We start from the raw sequence: 20,360 nt of genomic DNA on the forward strand, positions 1-20,360 counted from the left end.
AGCAAGCAAAATATGGAGACTTTAGGAGTGGGATAGCCAGCAGGGATGGCTGATCTTACATGACGAGGCCATAAGACCCAAGAAGTTAGAAAGAGAAAAGTCCTATTGGATCCTCTAGGACCAGATGCTCAAGGTGCTTAGGAGCCTAACTACCATTGATTTCAATGGGAGCTGAGTGCCTAAATACCTTTGAAGACCTGGGCCCTAGTCCACCCCCTTGGGCTTGTTCCCATCAAACTCTTCTCTGGTGTTCTGTGTAGCCGAATCTAAGATGTCCCCAGCCATGCAGTTTCTACCACTTCTCTTTGGAGACTGTTCCGCAGTTCACAGATTTCCTGCTCAGGAGATTCCTGGGTGATATCAGGCCAAATTAATCCTTGGTATAACTATACTGGTTTGAGTAGAGTTACCCCAGGGATATATTTTAGCCTAGATTCTTCATTTAGTTTGCATAACTTCTACTCAGCTCCTCCTCATGCCACCCGTTAATGCTGCTTCTTGCTTGGCATTCACACCCTTCAGATATCTGTAGATAGTTGTCACATTCCCCCACTAGCTCTAGCAAGAGTCATGCTATTATCCCTGTTTATGTTAACCTTTCCCCTCATATTAATCCCCCTAGACCCTCAGTTGTGGTGGTCCTTCACCGAACATCTCCCTTCCCATACTGAGGTGCCCAGGAGTCCAGCATTCCAAGTGTGGCTTCAACACAGTTCTATTGAGAGAATTCTCCTCTCCCTTTGTTACAATTGACTGCCTGCATCTAAGCAGCCCCAGTTTTGCTGTCATATCCAACAACCAATTGTATCTAAATAATCCAGTTTGACTACCACAATGCATTGTATACATGGTGAGAGGTTCAAAGAGAACAAGAATCCACCAGAGCCATCAGAACTTACTCCCTTTATCTCCAAGAGAGTCCACTCCTCTATTTAAAATTAACGTTGCAGTAAACAGGTTGCTTTCTTTTTCCAGTAGCCTCAAACATTAGCAGAACATGAGGAGGATAACAACACCGAGCACCTTTGTTCTCTTGTATACCCAATTGCTTAACAACCAATGGCTTCATCCAGTCCACAGAGGCAGCTGAGAGACTGAAGACAGTGCAAACCCACTGGGGCTTTTGTATCCTTGACTCTAATGCAACTGCAGACCTTTGCGAGAGAGGTGAGCACTTGGGCCCTGATCTGCAGAGTTGGGTTGCCAACTTCTTAATTTCACAAAACCGAACACCCTTACCCCTCTCCTTCTCCAAGGCCATGCCCCTACCCGCCTCCCTCCGTAGCTTGCTCTCCCCCACCCTCACTCACTTGCACTGGGCTGGGATGCAGGAGGGGGTGAGGGCTCCAGCTGGGGGTGTGGGCTCGGGGTGCAGGAGGGGGCTTGGGGTGCAGGCTCCTGCCGGGCAGTGCTTACCTTAGGCAGCTCCCAGTCGGCAGTGAAGTGAGACTAAGGCAGGCTCCCTGCTTGCCCTGGCTCCGCGCTGCTCCTGGAAGCAGCCAGCATGTCCCTGCAGCCCCTAGGCGGAGGGGTCAGGGGGCTCTGCGTGCTGCCTGTGCCCACAGGCACCACCCCCACAGCTCCCATTGGCCGTTGTTCCTGTTTGCCCCCTTTAGGCTGGGCTGGACTTGCACTGGCAGTGTAACTGCAATTTTCATCCCTTGTCAGCGGGTGTTGTACACACAGCCACAGCCCAGGCAGACCCTACAAGGTGGCTTTATTCCACCTTTTGGCCCTCCTTATTCTGGGCTAATCCCGCTGGGGCTCCTGTGGCACCTGGCATAAAACAGAACTGCTCTAATTTACATGGTTTTCTACCCCAACCCACCAATCAGCTCTGGGCTGCTCTGTGCTCACAGCAGCTGAGAATCCCTATATACAATATGGGATCGCCTCTCCTTCCCCTAATGTGACACCTGAACCAAGACAGCCTGCATAAGGCAGCCTGTGGCCTTCCTACACTGTATCTGTGTAATTTTCTGTTCACTGTGTGATATTTGTCCCCTTCTGTACTCAAGCCACAGAGGCTATGGGTCTGCTACAGTCCCCGCCCCCATTATAGAGGCTTGGAATTTAGTACAGCTGAAGAGAATCTTGCTGCTAGGTCTAGAAGTGCCTCGCTCAGTCCTTGGGGCACTAGCCAGGCTGGTGACCATCACTCTTGCACCAGAGAAGTTCTTCCTTGGTTTACTACGGCTTTTGGAGCCTCAGGAGCCTGGCCCAGCAGCATACAGGGTGTGGGCAGAATTTAAATTTAGTTCATCTGCTCCTGGCTGGTTCACCTAAAGCCACTTTCCCTTAGCTACCCTGAGCAAGGGGAGCAACAAAGGAGGTGGTGGGGATCCTCCTACCCTGCCAGCAGGGAGCCATGGAAGAAGGGACAGCAGCCTCAAGGTAAATGAAACCTTTTACTACACAACCTGGTCCTACGCTGATCTTTGTCTGACCAATAGGAAATGGTGATTCCCTTTATGCTAATGAAGGAGCAGGAGAAGTGTATCCAGTTGGCTGAATAAATCTATAGTGGTTACACTGCTCCCGTCCAAGTCAAACAGTGGGTGCAGTCTGGCCAGGCAACTAGGAGCAATGATGGACTGTTTGCATCAGAAAGGCCCTTTATATATTTACATTTTTACACACACACACACACACACACACACACAGAGTGCATCCTGGCCTAACCTGTGTCCCAATGACCATGCTGCCTCCTAAACCCAGGGAAACACAGACTCTCCTTGTATGCTTGAGCAGGTTCTGAGAAAAGCAGAAAACCCTTACCAGTGCCTTGGGATACCTTTAGTAGGGGCATTTTCGCACTTCTATTGTTGATGGCAATAGCATGATGTTTCAAGTCGCCTGTGTGTATTTAGGGCTGGTGAGGGACTTTGATCTAGTGCCCTCAGGGAAGGACTGGGTTTACTGTTACCCAGAGCTGCAGCTCCATTCGTGGTAACAGAACATTGGGTGTTGACAGCTTGGGACCCCTCTCACAGATCTTCCTCAGATCCAGCTCCTACTTTAAGCCAGTGCCTCATTACATTACACTCACCTTCCCTTGTGCTCAGCCTAAAGACAAAGCTCATCAAGAGGGACAGCGCCCATTGTCCAGCGACTTCCATTTTACGGGCATCTGATCTGGCTCCATCATCCTGTGCCAGATCATTGCCCCTACCCAGTGGCTTCAGTTTTTATTTTGCCAAGCAATTATTAATAGCTAATTGACTCCCCACCCTCGCCACGACCAAAGTGCACCCTGCACGGCTGTTACCAGTGGAAACCACAGTGCAGCTTGCTTTACGGTTCTGACCTAAGTCACTCACAAGCATGGCCTAAGGCTCTGTGCACACTATCACAATGATAAGCAAGCCAGGGGACCTGCTCACCCCACGGTTAGAAGTTACAGTCCCCATCACCCTGTAACCAGGCTACACTCTCACACAGGTAGCTCTCCTTTACAAGACAGCTATGATCCATACCGTAACCATGCCCTCCTATTGTGGTAGTATAGAGCGGCCCGACGGTCCCACTTGCTTTTGCTCTTAGGTACATTATTCTTCCCTCCACGGTTTATGGCATTGGGGTATTGCTGATATTTTACCCGTCAGATTTTGAACTTCTTCCAGAACAAACAAATTAAAGATGGAAAATAGTTAGAGCAAAGCTCTAAGGCAGAGAGAGACTGTTTTGCTGCTATGGTAACCGTTTAAGGTACTGCAACACTTGTCAACCGGTTTTTAAAAGATTGTACAAGAGGAAAGGTTTATTGCTTCTCCAAATAGCCTTGCGTAAAGTGCCATATGCATCTAAACTAAACATTAACGTAACCCCACAAAAAACAAGGAAGAGGAATTACTGACACTCTCTTCACCAATCAGTCCCTAACCGTGCAGTTCCTGCAGGGACCAAAGGGGGCACCATTATGCAGCAGCTCAGCACAAGGGCGCCCTGATGGCTGGGAAGCTCACCCTAAGCTGCCTGATGGAGGCGCTGCTACACCCAGGACAGGTATCCTAGCCACTCCTGCTCTCAGAATGACCCTGGTAAAAGCCACGGTCTTTTGGGAAGTGCTGTCTTTCTGATGAGGTGTAAAGCTGAGTTCCTCACACTTTTGGTCATTAAGGACCAAGCTATCAACAAGGGCCCAGGTGCAGTTGCCTGCCTGATCTGCACAAACAAATCCCCAATCTGCACGTGCAATCACGGTAACTGTCTGCCCAGTGAGGTACACACATTGTTACATGTCCACCTGGCCTTCTGCAAAATATAGCCCATTGGAGCCCATCACCTTTTTCATAAAAATAAGGGTGCAAACACCATAACCAAATGTGCCCTAAAGGCACAGAACTGCACTCTTTTTACCTCAAGGAAGCCGACTGCAGTTTCATCATCATTTTTAGTCCGCACTCTCAAGTGTTGCATACCGTGGAAGGCACTGCTAAGCATCGGTTAAGCTCCACCCCAGAGCTGGCTGCATTTTAGGGGTGGGTAACATGATCCTTAGATATACACCTTCCCCCCCACCCCCACACACAGATGTTTAATTAGCTATCAGATGACACATACTGTACAACTTATTATTTTGCAGTCCTTGGATATGATGAATATGCATACGCCACCGCAGAGTTATTTTATCTAGGTTTCCTCTCCAGAGGGTTTAGCATATCTGAATTTTTCCATTTCAGAGGATTAGTAACCGAATCAATTCATTAGAAATACAGAAGACACAGAAGAGCCCATGGGTAAAACTGGATGTCTTATTTTGTAGCTCAATATTCTGAAAGTTGTTACATCAAGCAGAAGCTTCCAGCACCCCCTGATCTATTTTTGAGTGGGGATGAGGGGGACACAAGGGAATCGAAGGAGCTTGTTTATAAATGATAAATGTGTGAGTCATCAAAAAGGAAAAAAAAAAAAAGGTTTGCTACGTATTTTATTTATGTGACGGCGCTTCAAACATAATGCAGAGGATGCTGCGGACTGTCAAAGTCATCCTTGTCAATGACTGCAAAGTTTGGATTATTATTTGTCCAAACTTTGTTCTCCATATTGCATCTCAGGGCCTGCAGGCAGAAGTATAAAAGTCATGGCATGCATAGAACTGTATATTATAGGGCAAAAGAGGCTGGCTGCATCTTGGTATCAAATTATTTCCATACTCCCAACTAGTACATGCAATGGCACGTGCCTGGTGCCAGAAATTATTCTTCATTACTGTTGTTACAGCTGGCTGGGTCCTAGGCAACTGGAGACAAGATAGGTGAGAAGTCCAATAAAAATTACTTCTGTTGGTGAAAGAGATAGAAGTTGGTCCAATAAAAAAGATACCCCATCCAACTTGTGTGGGTCCTTATTTTTCCACTGATATTTATTCAAATCAGTGAAAGCTTAGTTTACAGCCAACATTAGCACTGTAGAATCCCTGATTTTAGGGACTGTGTTTCCATCAAGTATGTGAGAGAGTGAGTCTGACCCTCTTCAGCTGACAGCAAACAGTTCTTGCTATAAGTCATGTTCCCTAGCTGTAGTTCTTTGACTCATCATGGTCTATGTTTAACCTGGTCGGGAACCATGTTGGTGGGAGGTAGAAAGTAGAGCATTCTACACAAGTCAGGCTCTTCCCTCTGCTCCTTAGAAGAGGTTTCTACTCTGCTAAGTAGCTACAAGCCAGGGCTGGGGCTGTTTGCAGGTTAGCTCACTGTTTTCTGCACTGCAACTGCAGAATAACAAACAAAAGATGGAGGTTAGTACACATAAGAGGCCAAAATCCTCAGCAATGTTGGAGGACTGACTGCTCCCTGCAGCACAAGGTGGCTTTGTGCTCTAACACTGGGGCCACTCCACTTATGAACACCCCTTGCCCAAGGGAATGCTCCTGTGGTCAGCTAAGCCATATTTAGGACAGCTTTGCACTGGGGAAGTGTTCTAAAAGTGCCCTAATGCTCTAGACGAGAATCTAGTCCACCCTTTGTTTCTATCTTGGGAGTCTATAATGAGACAGAACAGCAGATGTATCCAGTGCTAGGGAGATTACATAGTGCCAGCAGAAAATGAGCATGCTAGTCAACAACTTCTCATTAACCAGTTACAAATCTAAGACTGGAACTTTCACATCCTTGATCGTTCTACCTTTCATTCCAGAAAATACCATAGATATTGGACCCTATTGAGGTAAATGGTGCAACACAGGTATAACCAGAGGAAATCAGCTCACTATATACAGCTTTTTCCAATAGAAATTGAGTCTTGCTAAACCTGAGCATATAAGTATCATGAATCAAGCCCCTTGAAACCATAAGAACAATTTACAAAAAATAGATTTGTAAGAGGCGGGGCTTTTATTTGCTTTCTGGGTTTTGAGTCTTTGGGGACATGTTTTCAAGTTTTTCCTCCAGAAACATTTGGGCTAGAAATTTATTTATTTTTTCAAATGAAAGCCGAGATTCTCTTATCACATAACTCCAGAAGCTGGAGCTTGAAACAAAGCAAATATTACGAGACTTGTGATAAAGAATCATGAGAGTTTGCAACACTAGAAATCAACAAACTTGTGTAAGAGAAACCATCTAAGAGCTATGTCTTCTTCGTTGCCCTTTTCCTCACCATTCTTGGTGTGTGTGTGTTTGGGAGGGGGGTTATTCCAAGCCTTCTCCCTCCCTCCAACAACCCCCAGGTTAAAAAAAAACCCAAACCAAGGCTGTAGTGTCATGTCAGTCTAAAAGGATCTGGTTCCCTCTGGAGCCACTCCAGAGTGACAGGAAGGGCTCCTACCCCTTTCATGTCAATATCAGAATTATCTGTACCACTTTGCTCTGTGCTCTTATCTCCTCCTTTTAAGTCATGCTTAGTGAGCCATGCCAAGGAAACACATTGCATTCAGCTACTGCTATTCCAGCAAAAACAGAAAAGGGTGTGGATAAGAAAAGCAGTGTGGAATCTAGTATAACAAGGTTGCCTTTTATTTTTATTTTAAAATGTCCATATGTGCCCGTCTGAGGACCCTGGAATAAAGGTTGTTGTAGCAATGGTTCTACATTGCAGACTTATGTATTTTCTAGCAAGTTTTTAATATTTGTTTAGTAGGAAACAGGAACTGCCCCTTTAAAAAAAAGCCGGGCACTTGATAAGCGAATGCACGTATGTGTTTTACGAATCCTACCTGTATGTCCAGAGCAGGGAAGACCGAGCCTGTAAGAAGCTGCCTAAGAAAAGCCAGAACTCAAGGGATAATAAAGTTCTCTCTCAGAAAGCAAAGTCTCATCCTTTAGCGTGTAACACTAGAGAGTGAATTTGGTGTTTATGAAAACGACTTGGCTTGACCCAGGCATAAGGGGGACAGATGTTAGAGAGATCACAGAGACGGAGGATGAAAGGCCCCTCACCCACAGGCCTGAGCATGCTATCTCTGCAGCACACTCCACTCCTGCTTCCCCAGTGAGAAAGATAAAAAACCCACTGCTCCCATAGAGCACCATATAACCCCTGGGCAGTTTCTCCCATCCCTCCTTGGAAATATACAATCTCCCTGCAGCGCATATGGCGCAGATTAGTTATACTGCTTCTACAGGAAAGGGGCTAAATGCAAAAGAGGAAGACTGCTCCATCTATGATTATTATGAAACATGTTGCATATGCAGAGATAGACAATCATGGCATAAATGGAAGGATGGGGAGAAAACCACAGGTTCCTCCTTGAGTATTATATATTATGTGTATTACAGTTGTGCCTGGTAGCCCAAGATCAGGGCTCTGTTATGCGAGGCACTGTACAAGCACAGAGATGGTTGCTGCGCAGAAAAGCTGACAAACTAAATAGGCAAGCCAAAGGGTTGCAGGGGAAAGAGACCCAGAGAGGTCAAGTGATTTGCCCAAGGTCTCTCAGCTGGTGAATGGCAGAGTCAGAAAAACAATTCAAGTCTCCTGATTCCCGGTCCTGTGTCCTATCCAATAGCTTACTCTGCCTCTCAATAATTGGAATATTTCGTAAACGGGCAGTAGCTGATTCTGGAACCAAAGTCTTCCCCAGGGGATGGAAGGCCTCACAAACTTTAGATGTGTAAGGAATAATTCCTCAGCTTCTGTACTCAACCCCCGCTCTTTCACAGTGCAGTGAGAACACACTAATTATGTTATAATTAACATTGCACTTAGCTTGCCAGGAACGGCTCCGTCTGCTGTGTTCTGTGTCATCCTAGCCAGACCCATTTTAAAACATTTGCTCTGTGAGCAATTGCTGGAGCAGACATGAGCAGAGCCTCTAATTAACGGCACTGGATCAGCCATTGGGTGTTGCTAAGGAACAATACAACAAGCCCTAGGAACACCACCCTCCTCTCCTTCTGACCCTCACTACCTTCCCATCACAAAGAAAAGAGTTTGGGTTAGTCTAAAGGCTGAGGACCAGGTTGACGAGATGAGGGTTAACTCTTCCGGATGGAATCAGACTAAACCCAGCACTTTAAACTGGCTTCATCCAGTAAGATGCAGTAGCTCAGCCAGAGGGAAGGAAGTCCCCAAAATCACAGGCACAGCCACTCGCTGTGTCTGCTACAGAAGCAACAACAAAGGACTAACATCACAACATCCAAGCGTAACATTAGGGTAAAAGTTGGACACAGAGAAGAGGTGCAGGGAACAGAGGGTGTGGTGAGAAGATGGGGGAGCAAGGAGACAAACAAGGATGCTAGCATTGTGTCTAATTTCTAGTCTCTACACCCTTTAAACTGGGTTTGTTTTATTACAGCAGGTAGTAAAATAACCCCCTCTGGTGGCCAGAAAGAAAATTGGGACTGCCGCTGACCATGCATAAGGACCTCACCTTGTCATTATCTTAGAGCAGGAGCTCCCAAATTTTATTTACAGGTTTATAGAGTGCTCAGCACAACAGGGCCTCTTGATTTCAACCTCTAAGTACTACTGCAATACAAACAACAGGGTCTGCAGTGTGATGAAAGCAAGGTTAGATGGAGATTACAGATTAGATGAATGTGCCAGGAAGAGCTATGCCAAAACTAAGCTCAAGAAAAGCAAGTGGCCTGTTATCCAAGGAAGATACCACAAGTCCTGAATGAGCCTTCATTCTTATTCTGGCTGTGGGACAAAAGGACATGGCTACTAATTGCCTGATTCTCTCCTCTTCTAGCATGAGTAAGTGTCTCTATGTTTACATCTGACCATTGTTTCCTCGTTTTATCCCGTTTCCGGACAGCACTGGTTGGCAACAGCAGCCTTGACATGAACAAAGGCAATAAGTCACAATCCCAGCTCATTCTGGACATCTAGGAGAAAGATTCCACTGCTGTTAGCACAAAATGTGCTCACCACAAACTCAGGATGGAGTCAGCGCATGAACAACAAAAAGGAAGATTAGACTCTGCACGGTGGTTCAGCAGCATTTTCATACAGCAGAGACCAGATTTTGTACGGCACTTTGAAGATGAAAAACCGTCTGAGCTTACGTCAGAGCAGTGATGGGAGGACTGAATATCACCCCCATTTTACAGATGTGGAAACAGAGAGGGAGAGATTTAAGAGACTTGCCCAAGGCTTCAGAATCAATAATTCAAGCTGAAGTTGCTCGGTCTATACATTTATCTACTCTTCTTCTTCTCGTTTGCTTTGCATTAGCACTTAGAGCATCAGTCATGACCAGGACCCCACTGTGCTAGGCCCTATACAAACACAGAACAAAAATGACAGTATCTGCCCTAGAACTTAGACTAAGTAGACCATGCACACTGTATAAGCAGTTTTAGAAGGAGAAAGAGTCCTTGACCTTTTAATGATGTGCATCTTTCATTTGACTGGAATATGATGTACATGTTCCATTTGTACACTTTCCCACTCCCGCAGAGTGATGAAAACTTGAAAGGGATACTCAAGGTTCGAGTGCTTCTTACTTACTGAAAGAAGCACAGTGGCCCTCTGCACACACTGTTTCAAGGGAAGGTTGATCTCCATTAGGATATCAAATCCCATGTACCCAGGCTCTGCAAAGCATAAATGGTAAACTGCAGGAAAAAATCAGTTTAACTTAATAGTGAGTTAAAGCACAGATCAATGTGATTAAAACAGGCACACTCACCGGCCAAAAGGAGGCTTTCAACAACAGGGAGTTTTTACTTTCAAGATTCTTCATCCTCTTTCAAGTCATTTTCGTATTCCCTTGTTCACTGAGGACGTTCAAGTTTGCACTGTGCACTGTCACGGGTATCATGGATTGCAATCTGATATATGTGGCCTTTTTTATGCTAAGTTTTTTTCCCAAAAAGTTCCTCACTTCGCAGCCAGTTCTGCCCCACCAGTGTTAGCAATGGTTAGTTACAGTGCTGGGATAGAAAAGGCCCCATGTAACTAACAGTATTTTAACTACCATTTTATCTAGACCTGCCATAAGCAGAGTTGAACAATGTTCATGTATGAGATATCACAGTCAAGTGAGAGTGTTAAGATACCATATTATTCATGTGTGCGCTGGCCTAACACTGCTCCCACTGAAACCACTAGTCAAACTCATATTGACTTCAACAGGAGCAGAATTAGGTTAATGAGGAGTGCTTATGAAAATCCCACCCAGGACTAGAACTGTGAGTTCAATACAGTTTATTACACATTTATAGTATCGGTGTGATGACTAATTACTAATGTCAATAGAAATGTGTATTGCAAAGATACACATTAGTTTTAAGTACCAGCCATTCACTTTAGAACTATCAGAGTTTTTATATGCAGTCATAAATGCTGGAAGGTTTTAGGAGAATGAAGACCTGATTCTGAGCCTGACCTTAACCAAGACTTCCTTGTTCCAGGTACAACTGGTATAGACAGACAGCTGGACATAAATTGCAGGTTCAAACGTTTTTTTAAAACATCTAGCCTTCAGTATATAGGGCAGAAAAGCGAAAACCTGAGCAATATGATGGAGAATTACAAACATTAGCCATTAACACTTGAAATCAGATGTGGACAGAATATATTTCAGGAAGACAAGCCCAAGCCTTTCTGCGTTTCCTGGCAGAAGGTGACTTATCTATTGTGTGATACAACAGCCTCAGAATCTCTCAGAGGGAACGCTGCTTGGCAGAGCTTGAAGGGAAAGACAAAGGCAGATTTGCAAACTGTGGAAGGCTGATAGCATTGCGTGTGCTCGCCTGAGCAGGGAATAGGAAGCTCAGCGAGGTACAGCACAAGCTCAGTCTCGGCAGCACTCGTAATCACCAGTCTGGGAGAATCAGTCCATCACTTCCCATTAGCTCACCACACTTCAAGTCTCCAAGTGGAGTCTAGCACAGGCTCTCTTTGATCTTCACTTCACGCACACTCTTTTTCAGCTAGTTTATAGGCCAGGCCACTCTGGTATGGTCTTAGTGAAATTCAGAGCCCAGAAGGGAGGATCCCCAAAAAAATACAAGGTGCATTTTTCTTAGACTCCATATCAGCAAACTGCTTAGAAGAGACTGTTTCCTTTCCCAAGGCTCCAATGTCTTGAGGAGGTACCGCTATTCTGAGATGGCCCATTAGACACCCAACAGCTGGCACCACAGCAGATAAGCAAGCGTCTCTGGAGCTCCTTGCAAGTTACCTCTTTTAAAGGTTTGAAAGGATGACTGATCATCATAGCTAAGCTTTGAATTTTACTCCCTCCAAACAGAAACTGATCAGACCCCATTTATTTGCTCCTCTGGATTTTTAACAAATCCTCCCATTATGGCTACATCGCAGCAGACTTGCTTCGAAGACAAGCCCACTTAATCCTGTCTAGGTTCTTACACTGCCCTAAGCACTCTGGTATCTGCGTACTACTTAGCCTGTGCAGTTTGGGGAAAGCAATGGAGGCCAAACAGCTCTTGGATCCCTGGCAAACACCGCTCAGAGGCCAACGCTCATTTTAATAAAGAATCATTAATGCAGTTATAGCAGGGGAGCAAAGAACCCCAAATGTACAGTCAATGGCTTGTGGCATTCTCAGATTTCAGTCACGCTATCCCAGGCAATCTGCCATTTATTCAGCATGCCCAGCTGCCTACTGTCGAAAGCCTCAGAATGCACGAACAGTAGGTTCTTTTGAAATCCTTAAAATCAAATGGGCGGAGAACCACGAGGTGGTGCTATTCATCCACCTCTGTTGTGAATAGTCACTAGCTGGTCAACAGTAATACCACTGGACAGTGAACTTGCTCATTCAACTGGTATCATAGTATTTGAAAGACATCAGTAAAGGGACAAAGGCCAAAGTGTAGCTGATTGTCAGCAGCCATCATTTCCTTCACTGTAGCGTTGACAGCATTGACCTCCCCCAAAGCCATCTTCCACAAGCTTCTCTAGGCTGCAAACTCCAATGTTCCCTGCACAGCTCTTGCTCTGTGTGTAGCTGCTTTGAAATTCCATATACACAGTGCAACCTGTTAAGCCTTTCCACGGTGCTTTTGTATGCTGCTGAGTGGTTGGCCTTGAAGGCTGATGGTCAAATAGATTCCCTGCTCACTTTACTCAGAGTGATCCTAGCTAAGGCCTTGTCTACACTAATGTAATTTGGCATGCAACTGTGTAGCAGTACTGAAGTGACAACAGGAGACAAACCTTAAATCAAATGGCCTGGCTCGAGTGGACCCAGTGCACAGGAGATACTTAGTTTGGCAGTCTAGCACAAGTTCAATTACCAAGTTCGCTTCTGTCTTGTAGAGACAGCCCTAGGTCAATAAAACTACTTGTGTGAACAGGGCAAGAAGGATTCAGTCCTGACCGATCAAAGAGGTAACAGTTCAAGATCTGTAAATTTTTAGGAGTCAGTCTCAGAGCATTTATGAACTCTCTCAGAGGCTAGATTCACATAATGTATAAAATCAAACCCAGTTCAGGTATTCATCACATCCATGATTTTCTGAAATCTTGCATGAACCAAATAGCAGATTTCATAGAAGAGAACACTGTTTTTAAAAAATGTTCTTATTTCTATGGCAGATGCTCCTGTGGCCTGGTTAGTGAGATCGCTGAGCACATAAATCTGTGCTTAACTCATTGTTCATTTCTACTTAATAGTTCACCTTTAAATAAAGGACTGAGACCACATGTGAAATGTTGTCCAAAACTGTTCTTAAAACAAATAAAACTTTAAAAAGACGGATTTAGCGTTGGTCTTTCATCAAATTTACAGTTCAACATAAATCTTTATGTGCTAGCTGCTCCCCTCCCCCTTGGCACTCCCACCAATTTCCTCCCTCCTTCACCATCACCTTTAAACCCAGCCACTGCCCAGGTGAGCTCACGTCACAGTCACTAACCTCCAGACAAGAATGTGTGTGATCCCAACTACACAAGGACATGAATGACACCACTTAGCTGCCTGAGGGTTCCATGTCAGGGATGAGGTATGCCACTATCCTGTCCCTTCGCACCAGCCCATTTTCACAGTGACACTGCAGTCAAAATATTAGGATACTATCCTATCTTTGGATTACCCCACAGTATCCATTTATTTGAGTAACAATCCGCTTCACTTTTGTTAGCGAGACCACCTGCACTAAACCTATTTTGTATTATCCCTAAAGTGATCATTTAAATCAGGTTTCACTGTATTGAAGACAAAAAGAGAGGCCCACACAGAGGGGATGGTATTTCCTAGGCTTCTAAAATTGTGTAGTCCCTTCAGGAGATTGACACCGCTCTATTCCATTTCTCTTTGCTTTATTGTAATGCTCTTTTAAAAGAGAACACTGCAGTTCAAGTCCAGTACCACTCCATAGAACAAGGAATATTGTTCACTGAAATTGCCATTCCCGTGAACTTCACATAACACATAAGGAAAATTAAAGATACAGTACCCTCCTCATTTACCAAATTTCTGCTGGCACAAAAATGGCTCTAAAAGAGGTCATTCTAGGTCATTACAATCCAACACTCTAGTAGTGAGCATTAGATTCCACTTCTTTACTTTTATTTAAGCTCTAGATTGCACAAATCCTCCTTGGGCCGGGATTTTAAAATTAGATCACTTACAAAGGCAATAGGGATACTGACATACTTTTGTTGATTGCTATTGTGACCTCAAGAAGGGGCACTGCATCTTTAAATCTTATTTCCTGGATTAGAATACAAAGGAGGTTTCATTCACACTTATTAAATTATTGCACAGATTATTACACTGAAATACATTATCTACCTGCGGAATGTTACAATGTTTGGAGTGGGGAAAAAAGCAGCAGCATTATCATACAGATCAAGAATTAAGGAGAGTTGGCCAAAGATTTCTTGAAATTTAGTAACTAGTGACAGGCTTCAAGACAAAATGAAAGCAACATTTCAAAATTCTAAATGCTAGAAACAGAAGATCCAGTTTCTGGTTTGGGAACACTCAAGAACTAAGATGTTTTGCTCCTTTGCAAATAGCACCGAGTTTGAACGCCCTAGAAGTTCTGTGCTGTAAGTCTGCCATTGATGAGATCCACCAGTTTAAATGAAATGGAGACTGAAACACTGGGAAGGCTAACCTTGGTGATGCAGTATCCAACAGTAAACTTCTCCAGTCACCATTTCCCTGGCATCCATCTCCCCTTCATTTTTTTTTTTTAAACAATTTTTTTTTCATGCTAGTGAAAGGTGCAAGACAGAGTTCTGAAAACAAAAGTCCTGTTTATCCACAACACAGGCACAGCATACTGTGGCACTACAGGCTTGCATACCCTGAGAATGTGTCTCAAACTCCGTGCTGGGCCATATCTATGCAGCTGAGGCTCCACCATTCGGTTATTGGTATGTCAAGAACGTAACAGTGCCAGCTGTGAGGGTGCCTTTGAGGATAAGAAAATATTTCCACTAAGAACTGGGCTTGGACACCGCCCTCCCACAACTGAACGGCTTTCAAATGGCAGTGGCTTCCTATCCAACTAGTAGCTAATAAACTAAAACCAAGGAGAACAAAAATTGGCCAAAGGAAATGCCCTAGTTTCACCCTCCTCTCACCTCTCCTCAAAGACATGCTAGACCATTTGGATTCCGATGAACAAAAAAATCATTTTTGATTCAGGAGTGCTAAAATGAATGGGAACTGCATGCACTGGGATTGAGCAACAGGCCCAGTTTTATTGATCCATCTGTATCTTCCACCACAATGCTACTTTTTAACCACCCTACAATACCTCTCTGGAAGTGTAAGGGTATGTTAGGACTCCCCACAACAGTGCAAAGGAGGAAGCTATTCCTTCACTTTCTCCTGGATTGGAAGAACACCCCTGTCACAAAGTTGTACCAGTCAGGGCACTGATTTTCACTACGTTCGAGTAGAGGCCTAAAACACTATGTTGAGCCAATCTTAGCTGCAAGTGTGATGTAAACAATTCCCTATTAGGCAAACCACAAAAGTGGGGAGAATAGGGACAATAGTATATGCACATCAAATTATTTTTACATAGATCGCTCAACCTATTACAGAAAGCTATTTCAGGAGGCTGGTGAAAAAAGACAGTAATAAAATAGTACACAGGAAGCTGAATCAGCTTCACATCACATTAGACAAAACTTCAGAAGTCAGGCAATCCAGCTGATCAGGTGCATTTTGCTGTCACTATTACTGCAACACTTCACAAAAGATAATTGCTAGTCAAAGTCTGGGCAATACCACTTCACGTACAAATTACACAGCATGGCCTGCGAAGTACATGCATTAGTTTCAAACTGGGCAGTTGACAAGTAAAAGGAAGAACAAGTAACAGAAGCGTAAGCATAAAATACAAGAATTGTTACATGTTTAACATGCAGTCAAGCCATGACAACAATCTCTCTGAAACAGAAGAGCAGAAATTTCAGTAAAACCACTCGTATGGATTCTGGCTGTAAATGTTCTTGAAAATGGCGCCACTACAACAAGAAGCGTTGGAGTCTTAGATCTTGCTGTGCTGCTGCCGCCATTTTAAACAGGGTCATTCGGCAACTAGGATTCCTTCGTGTGACACACAAAGCCTTGCATTAGTCTGGCACAAGCAAACTCTGGATAATTACTAGCATTGCATAAAGTACTCAGGTTAGGTGTGGGTCTCAACATATCACTAAAAGGTTACTGAAGGGGCACTAAATCAAGAGAAAACCATTGAGATAAAAGATGGGGAAGCAGCATGGAAGAGGGGATAAAACAGATCAGAAAAATATTCAGTTGATAATTAGAAAGACAATAGTGATGGAAATACAAGAAACAATCCTGCAAGATCAAAATTTCTCCACAATATCAATACAGATGTTACTACTTAGACTATAAATGGAGAAACCATTAATACTTTTGGGTAATTCATGATTTTTTTTTTTCTGGCTGCTGAAGACAGTTCATTTATGGCCAATATCCACTGGTTAAATTTGAACCTTCTCCATGGTGAATGACAGAAACTGAGCAATAGCTGAAACAGAAAACTTATCAAATGATCAGCATCAGTTATCATTTGGTCAGCTTGTCAATACAAAAGATATTCTTACTCTCTGAAGGTTCACAAATAACGTCTATGATACAGAATTCCACACTGGTGTCTGAAGTATTATCCAATGGCACCATGATTTGAAGTTTTCAAGTGACTTCTAACTACAGTATTCACTTATATTGTATATTTACAACATTACACCACAGTAACAAAAAAAAAATGGAGCTACACCCCACCCACAGCAGACAGATACTTAACATAAGACACCTTCGTTAAAGGAAACATCTGAATTCCTCTATTTTAGTTTTCCATATTCAAAGATTATGGGTTTATAAATCGTGAAAAGAAGGTAAAAAAAAAAATCAAAGTTCAGACCTGACTAGAGCCTCTGAAAAAAACATTTTTTTTTTATATAAAGGTATTGGGGAAATTGTGGAGGAAAAGGTGGTTTAAACAATTATAGAATTGTTTCTATTTGACAAACTAAAGAGAAGATTAGCTCAATCAATCTGCCGAATTTAAGTTTCACTGTTAAACCCAGAGTTCTATTCATCTCAAAATTAGCTTGTCTCTATCTTTAACAATGTTTTGTTTTCACTCTCTTCTCCCATTTTATCTTGCTGTTGCTGGATTTTTCCAAAGTTTCATTGCTGTTGTGGTCAACACATGCTGATAAAAGCTCAAGCAGAAGAGGAGAAAACTTTCATTTTAACAAAAACATAGCAGATGAAATTAGGAATCTGGAAGGAAGAAAGCTAAAGAGAGGAAGACACTTCTTAATGGTTAAAGGGAAAAATACCACAACTCCGCATGATACACCTGCAGAAAGTCTGCACTGTGTACATCCCGAAATCAAAGGGCAAGAAGAAGAAGTGGTGCCATTCTGAACACTCCTATATGGTCAGGCTGACAAAACGGTGAGTTACATACTAACAATTATCTAGCTCTAGTTTTTTTCTCATCTAGGAATTCTCTTTATAAGGAAAAAAAAAAGATTTAAAAAAAGTTCTCAAACCTTGCAAAGTTTAAAAAAACAGCTTCAATAAAAAGGGTCTTAATGGCCATTTTTAACTGCCAGATTTAATGCAGTCCCAGCAGTAGAGAGAGGCATTTAAACTGGTACTTATTCAACTGCAGTTCACTTGTTCAATTGCTGGCTATCTGTTGAAGATATATCCCCTCCTTTCCCGGCATCACCCCACCCCACATGTTTTCTAGAACTTCATTAGAAGTTAGAAATACTGGAGGGGCAATCTTAAGAAACTACACATGCAGTATTGTGCCATGAAAACATGCTTGCACTGATTTGTTCCTCTGAATTCTCATGTTAAGAACTTAGCATACCCAGCTCCAATAGCGCTATGGTGAGGAGAATATATCTATTACTATCCTTTACAATGGGAGAGCCATATCTTCATATGGTCATGATGAGACTGAGACACTATTTGTTTTTCTAAACTGGAACAGAAGAAAGGAGAATGAAGGGGAAGCACAAGGTAACAGGTCAATAAGGACAACCATGTTAATCCAGTTGTGTGTGAAACTTTTTTCATCAGACAGCATGGACTCCTTCCTTCGCCATGCGAAGCAGGGTTACAGAGTCCTACCAGTTCTGGTTATCCCACCCATCATCAGCTGCTGAAGACACTTTTGTCATTTTCTTGGGGGATTTTTTGGTCTTGCTCTCCCCTCCTGCATTTTCCCAGTTGGTCTCCCAGTTTTCCCAGCTATCGCTGTTACTGTTCTTGTTGTTGGAGACCGTCCCCGAACCCCAGACGTCCCAGCTATCAGAGCTCTTCTTCTCTGTGGAATTATCCACGTAGGTCCAACTGTCACTGCTTGGGGATTTATGAGCCTTGGGTGGGTCCGAGTTGCCAAATGTTTCCCAGAAGCTTTGATCTACAGCATTGTTCTGGTAGCCCTCTCCTCCACTGTTCTGATAGCTGTCTCCCTCAGGTGGTCTTTAAAGCAAAAAAGAACAGAGATGGGGGAAAATATCAGCTTTTGTACCACTCATCTCACATTACTGAATTAATAAATCTGCTTAAGCGTAAACCTTCACCCCCAGCTCCTACTAAGCTTGTCCTCATCACCTTAAAAATTAGGTATTTCTGCAGGGAAAAAATGGTATTTCTGCATTTAATTTTACAGCTGAGACACTAACCAACAAGGACAGACAAAACAATAGTGCCAGTATCCTTTGCTCAAAGCAACTTGGAGATGACAAAGATGAGCAAGGCAGAAGAACTTGAATATATTTAGAATGGAGTCTGCCTTGGGTTTTAATTTCCAGATTTAGCTGGTTTGGGTAAGCACCCTGAAAATATAAAAAAGATGATGTATTCCATGTGAATTGGTATGAATTAAAAAAAAGTTACATTCAGAGTTATTTTGTTCTCAATGCAAGACCCAGGGCTGATGGCCAGCTAAATTAAATTAAATTGTATTTGTGTGCCCCATATTACCTGTTTATTATATTAAATGTTATTTGTGTGCCTCTATAGTACGTATATATTACTTTTGAAAACCAGTGAAAATTTGATGAAAGAAAAATGTTTCTTCCTACTAAAATTAAAGACACTAGTATTGCTGAGGAAAAGTTTTCCCTGCTACTTTTAAATTATAGGGAAAACACAGGATATATCTTGACATACTTTATGAATCCATGTATTTTAGAGAGAAGAAAACAAACAAGAAGACAGTACCTTTCAGAAAGATCATCTGATTTGCTGGAAAAGAAAGTGGTGACGTCCCGCCATCCCTTACTGCCTACCCCCTGAACCTGGAAAAAAAGAACCAAGTTATTTCACACTTAATGAATTACCTCGTACTTGGACTGAGCTCACCCATTTGTTCTAATAAAGACTGCTACCCAAAATCCACAATGCACCACTGTCAAAACCCAATGGCCTCCTCCCCACAGGGAGTCCCCTGGGAAGGCAGAACAGCACTGTATATGGCTAACGCTGTTGCAAGCATCGCAAATCATTTTGGGGAGGGTCAAAGGTGTGTGAGTGGAGAGTGGATGTTTCCTTTGCAGAATACGAGAGGCTGGGGGGGAGAAAGAAGAAGAGCAGAGAACGGGTTAACTCAACACTTCAGCTAGCTCCGTGTGAAGATAAGATACTGGCCCCAGCCCAAGGTCATGGGCTCGACAAGAAATCAGCAGCTGCCCAGCCGAGAGAAGAGGAGAACTAAGTTGAGCAGAGCTGCAGAGATAGCAGCGAGAACAGTGAGAGCAAATGAGACCGCGACAGCGAAGGCCAATAGAAGGGAAAAAAAAGGTCTCTGGAGCCAGGATGTTTTGGGAAACCGAGAAGGCCACAGCAAGCTGGTCTGGACTGGCACAAAGAGCACCAGAAGCAGAGGTCCCTGAGAGGAATACCCCCAAGGAGCCCAGGACTTAAAACCCTCTTGAGAGCTGGAGCAACTTGGAGAGCAACAGCAGACCTGGACGGCCTGGGCCCAGGACAGCACTCTCGTCCATCCTTCCCCCCCGCCTCTTCTTCTGATGTTATACCCAGGCCTGGCCAGTCTTGGGTAGTGCGTGTGTGAGCATGAAAGTGGGTTACGGCTTGGGGCATTAACGCTTTCTTTCTTCCCCTAAGTGACGTGCGAGCGTTCCCAGCACTCACTGCTGTTATTATTTTATCAATAAAGCTTTAAAACTTAGACACTTGGTGTGTTACGTCATCTCCTCCCTTAATGATCCTGTGGCATCAGCCTGATCACCTGACGCCCCAGACAAATTGGTAACTTAAATCTAACACACCCCCGTGCATATGAAGGCATGTCTTTAAAGCAGCCTCACAACATTCGACTCACCCACTCAGGAGGCCAGTATGGCAATTAAAATAGGGTATCTTTTGTCATCATCATGGCAAGTCATTGTTATGTCTAGGCTATTAAGTTTTCATTATGATTTTGCAAGGTCGATGAAAGAAACATTGACTGGACAGTGCT

At 43.6% G+C, this 20,360-nt stretch overlaps 1 protein-coding gene and 2 long non-coding RNA genes across 14 annotated transcripts in view; 1 reads left to right on the forward strand and 2 right to left on the reverse strand.

Moving 5' to 3' along the window:
* Positions 1–4,736: 4,736 nt before the first annotated feature.
* Positions 4,737–9,852, reverse strand: LOC122462781. The gene is made up of 2 exons (XR_006285535.1): positions 7,157–9,852; positions 4,737–5,713 (listed from the first exon to the last, which is right to left on the reverse strand). It is a non-coding gene; the product is annotated as an uncharacterized LOC122462781 (long non-coding RNA).
* A 3,811-nt stretch (positions 9,853–13,663) lies between these two features.
* Positions 13,664–20,360, reverse strand: part of ARFGAP1 (ADP ribosylation factor GTPase activating protein 1) — a 32,444-nt gene continuing 25,747 nt past the window's right edge. For 7 of the 12 annotated variants that reach the window (XM_043527478.1, XM_043527481.1, XM_037915938.2 and 4 more), the window contains 2 exons: positions 19,103–19,179; positions 13,664–18,358 (listed from right to left, as the gene is read on the reverse strand). In XM_043527478.1, coding sequence (XP_043383413.1) covers positions 18,001–18,358; positions 19,103–19,179 — 435 coding nt within the window. In that variant the 3' untranslated portion in view covers positions 13,664–18,000. The remainder of the gene's footprint in view (positions 18,359–19,102; positions 19,180–20,360) is intronic. The other 5 variants (XM_043527483.1, XM_043527482.1, XM_043527484.1 and 2 more) reach the window with 1 other exon arrangement.
* On the forward strand, positions 17,177–20,071 carry LOC119567956. Its single transcript, XR_005227899.1, has 2 exons — positions 17,177–17,314; positions 19,074–20,071. It is a non-coding gene; the product is annotated as an uncharacterized LOC119567956 (long non-coding RNA).

The sequence above is a fragment of the Chelonia mydas genome, chromosome 13 (genome assembly GCF_015237465.2).
Source record: "Chelonia mydas isolate rCheMyd1 chromosome 13, rCheMyd1.pri.v2, whole genome shotgun sequence".
NCBI classification, from domain to species: Eukaryota; Metazoa; Chordata; order Testudines; family Cheloniidae; genus Chelonia; species Chelonia mydas.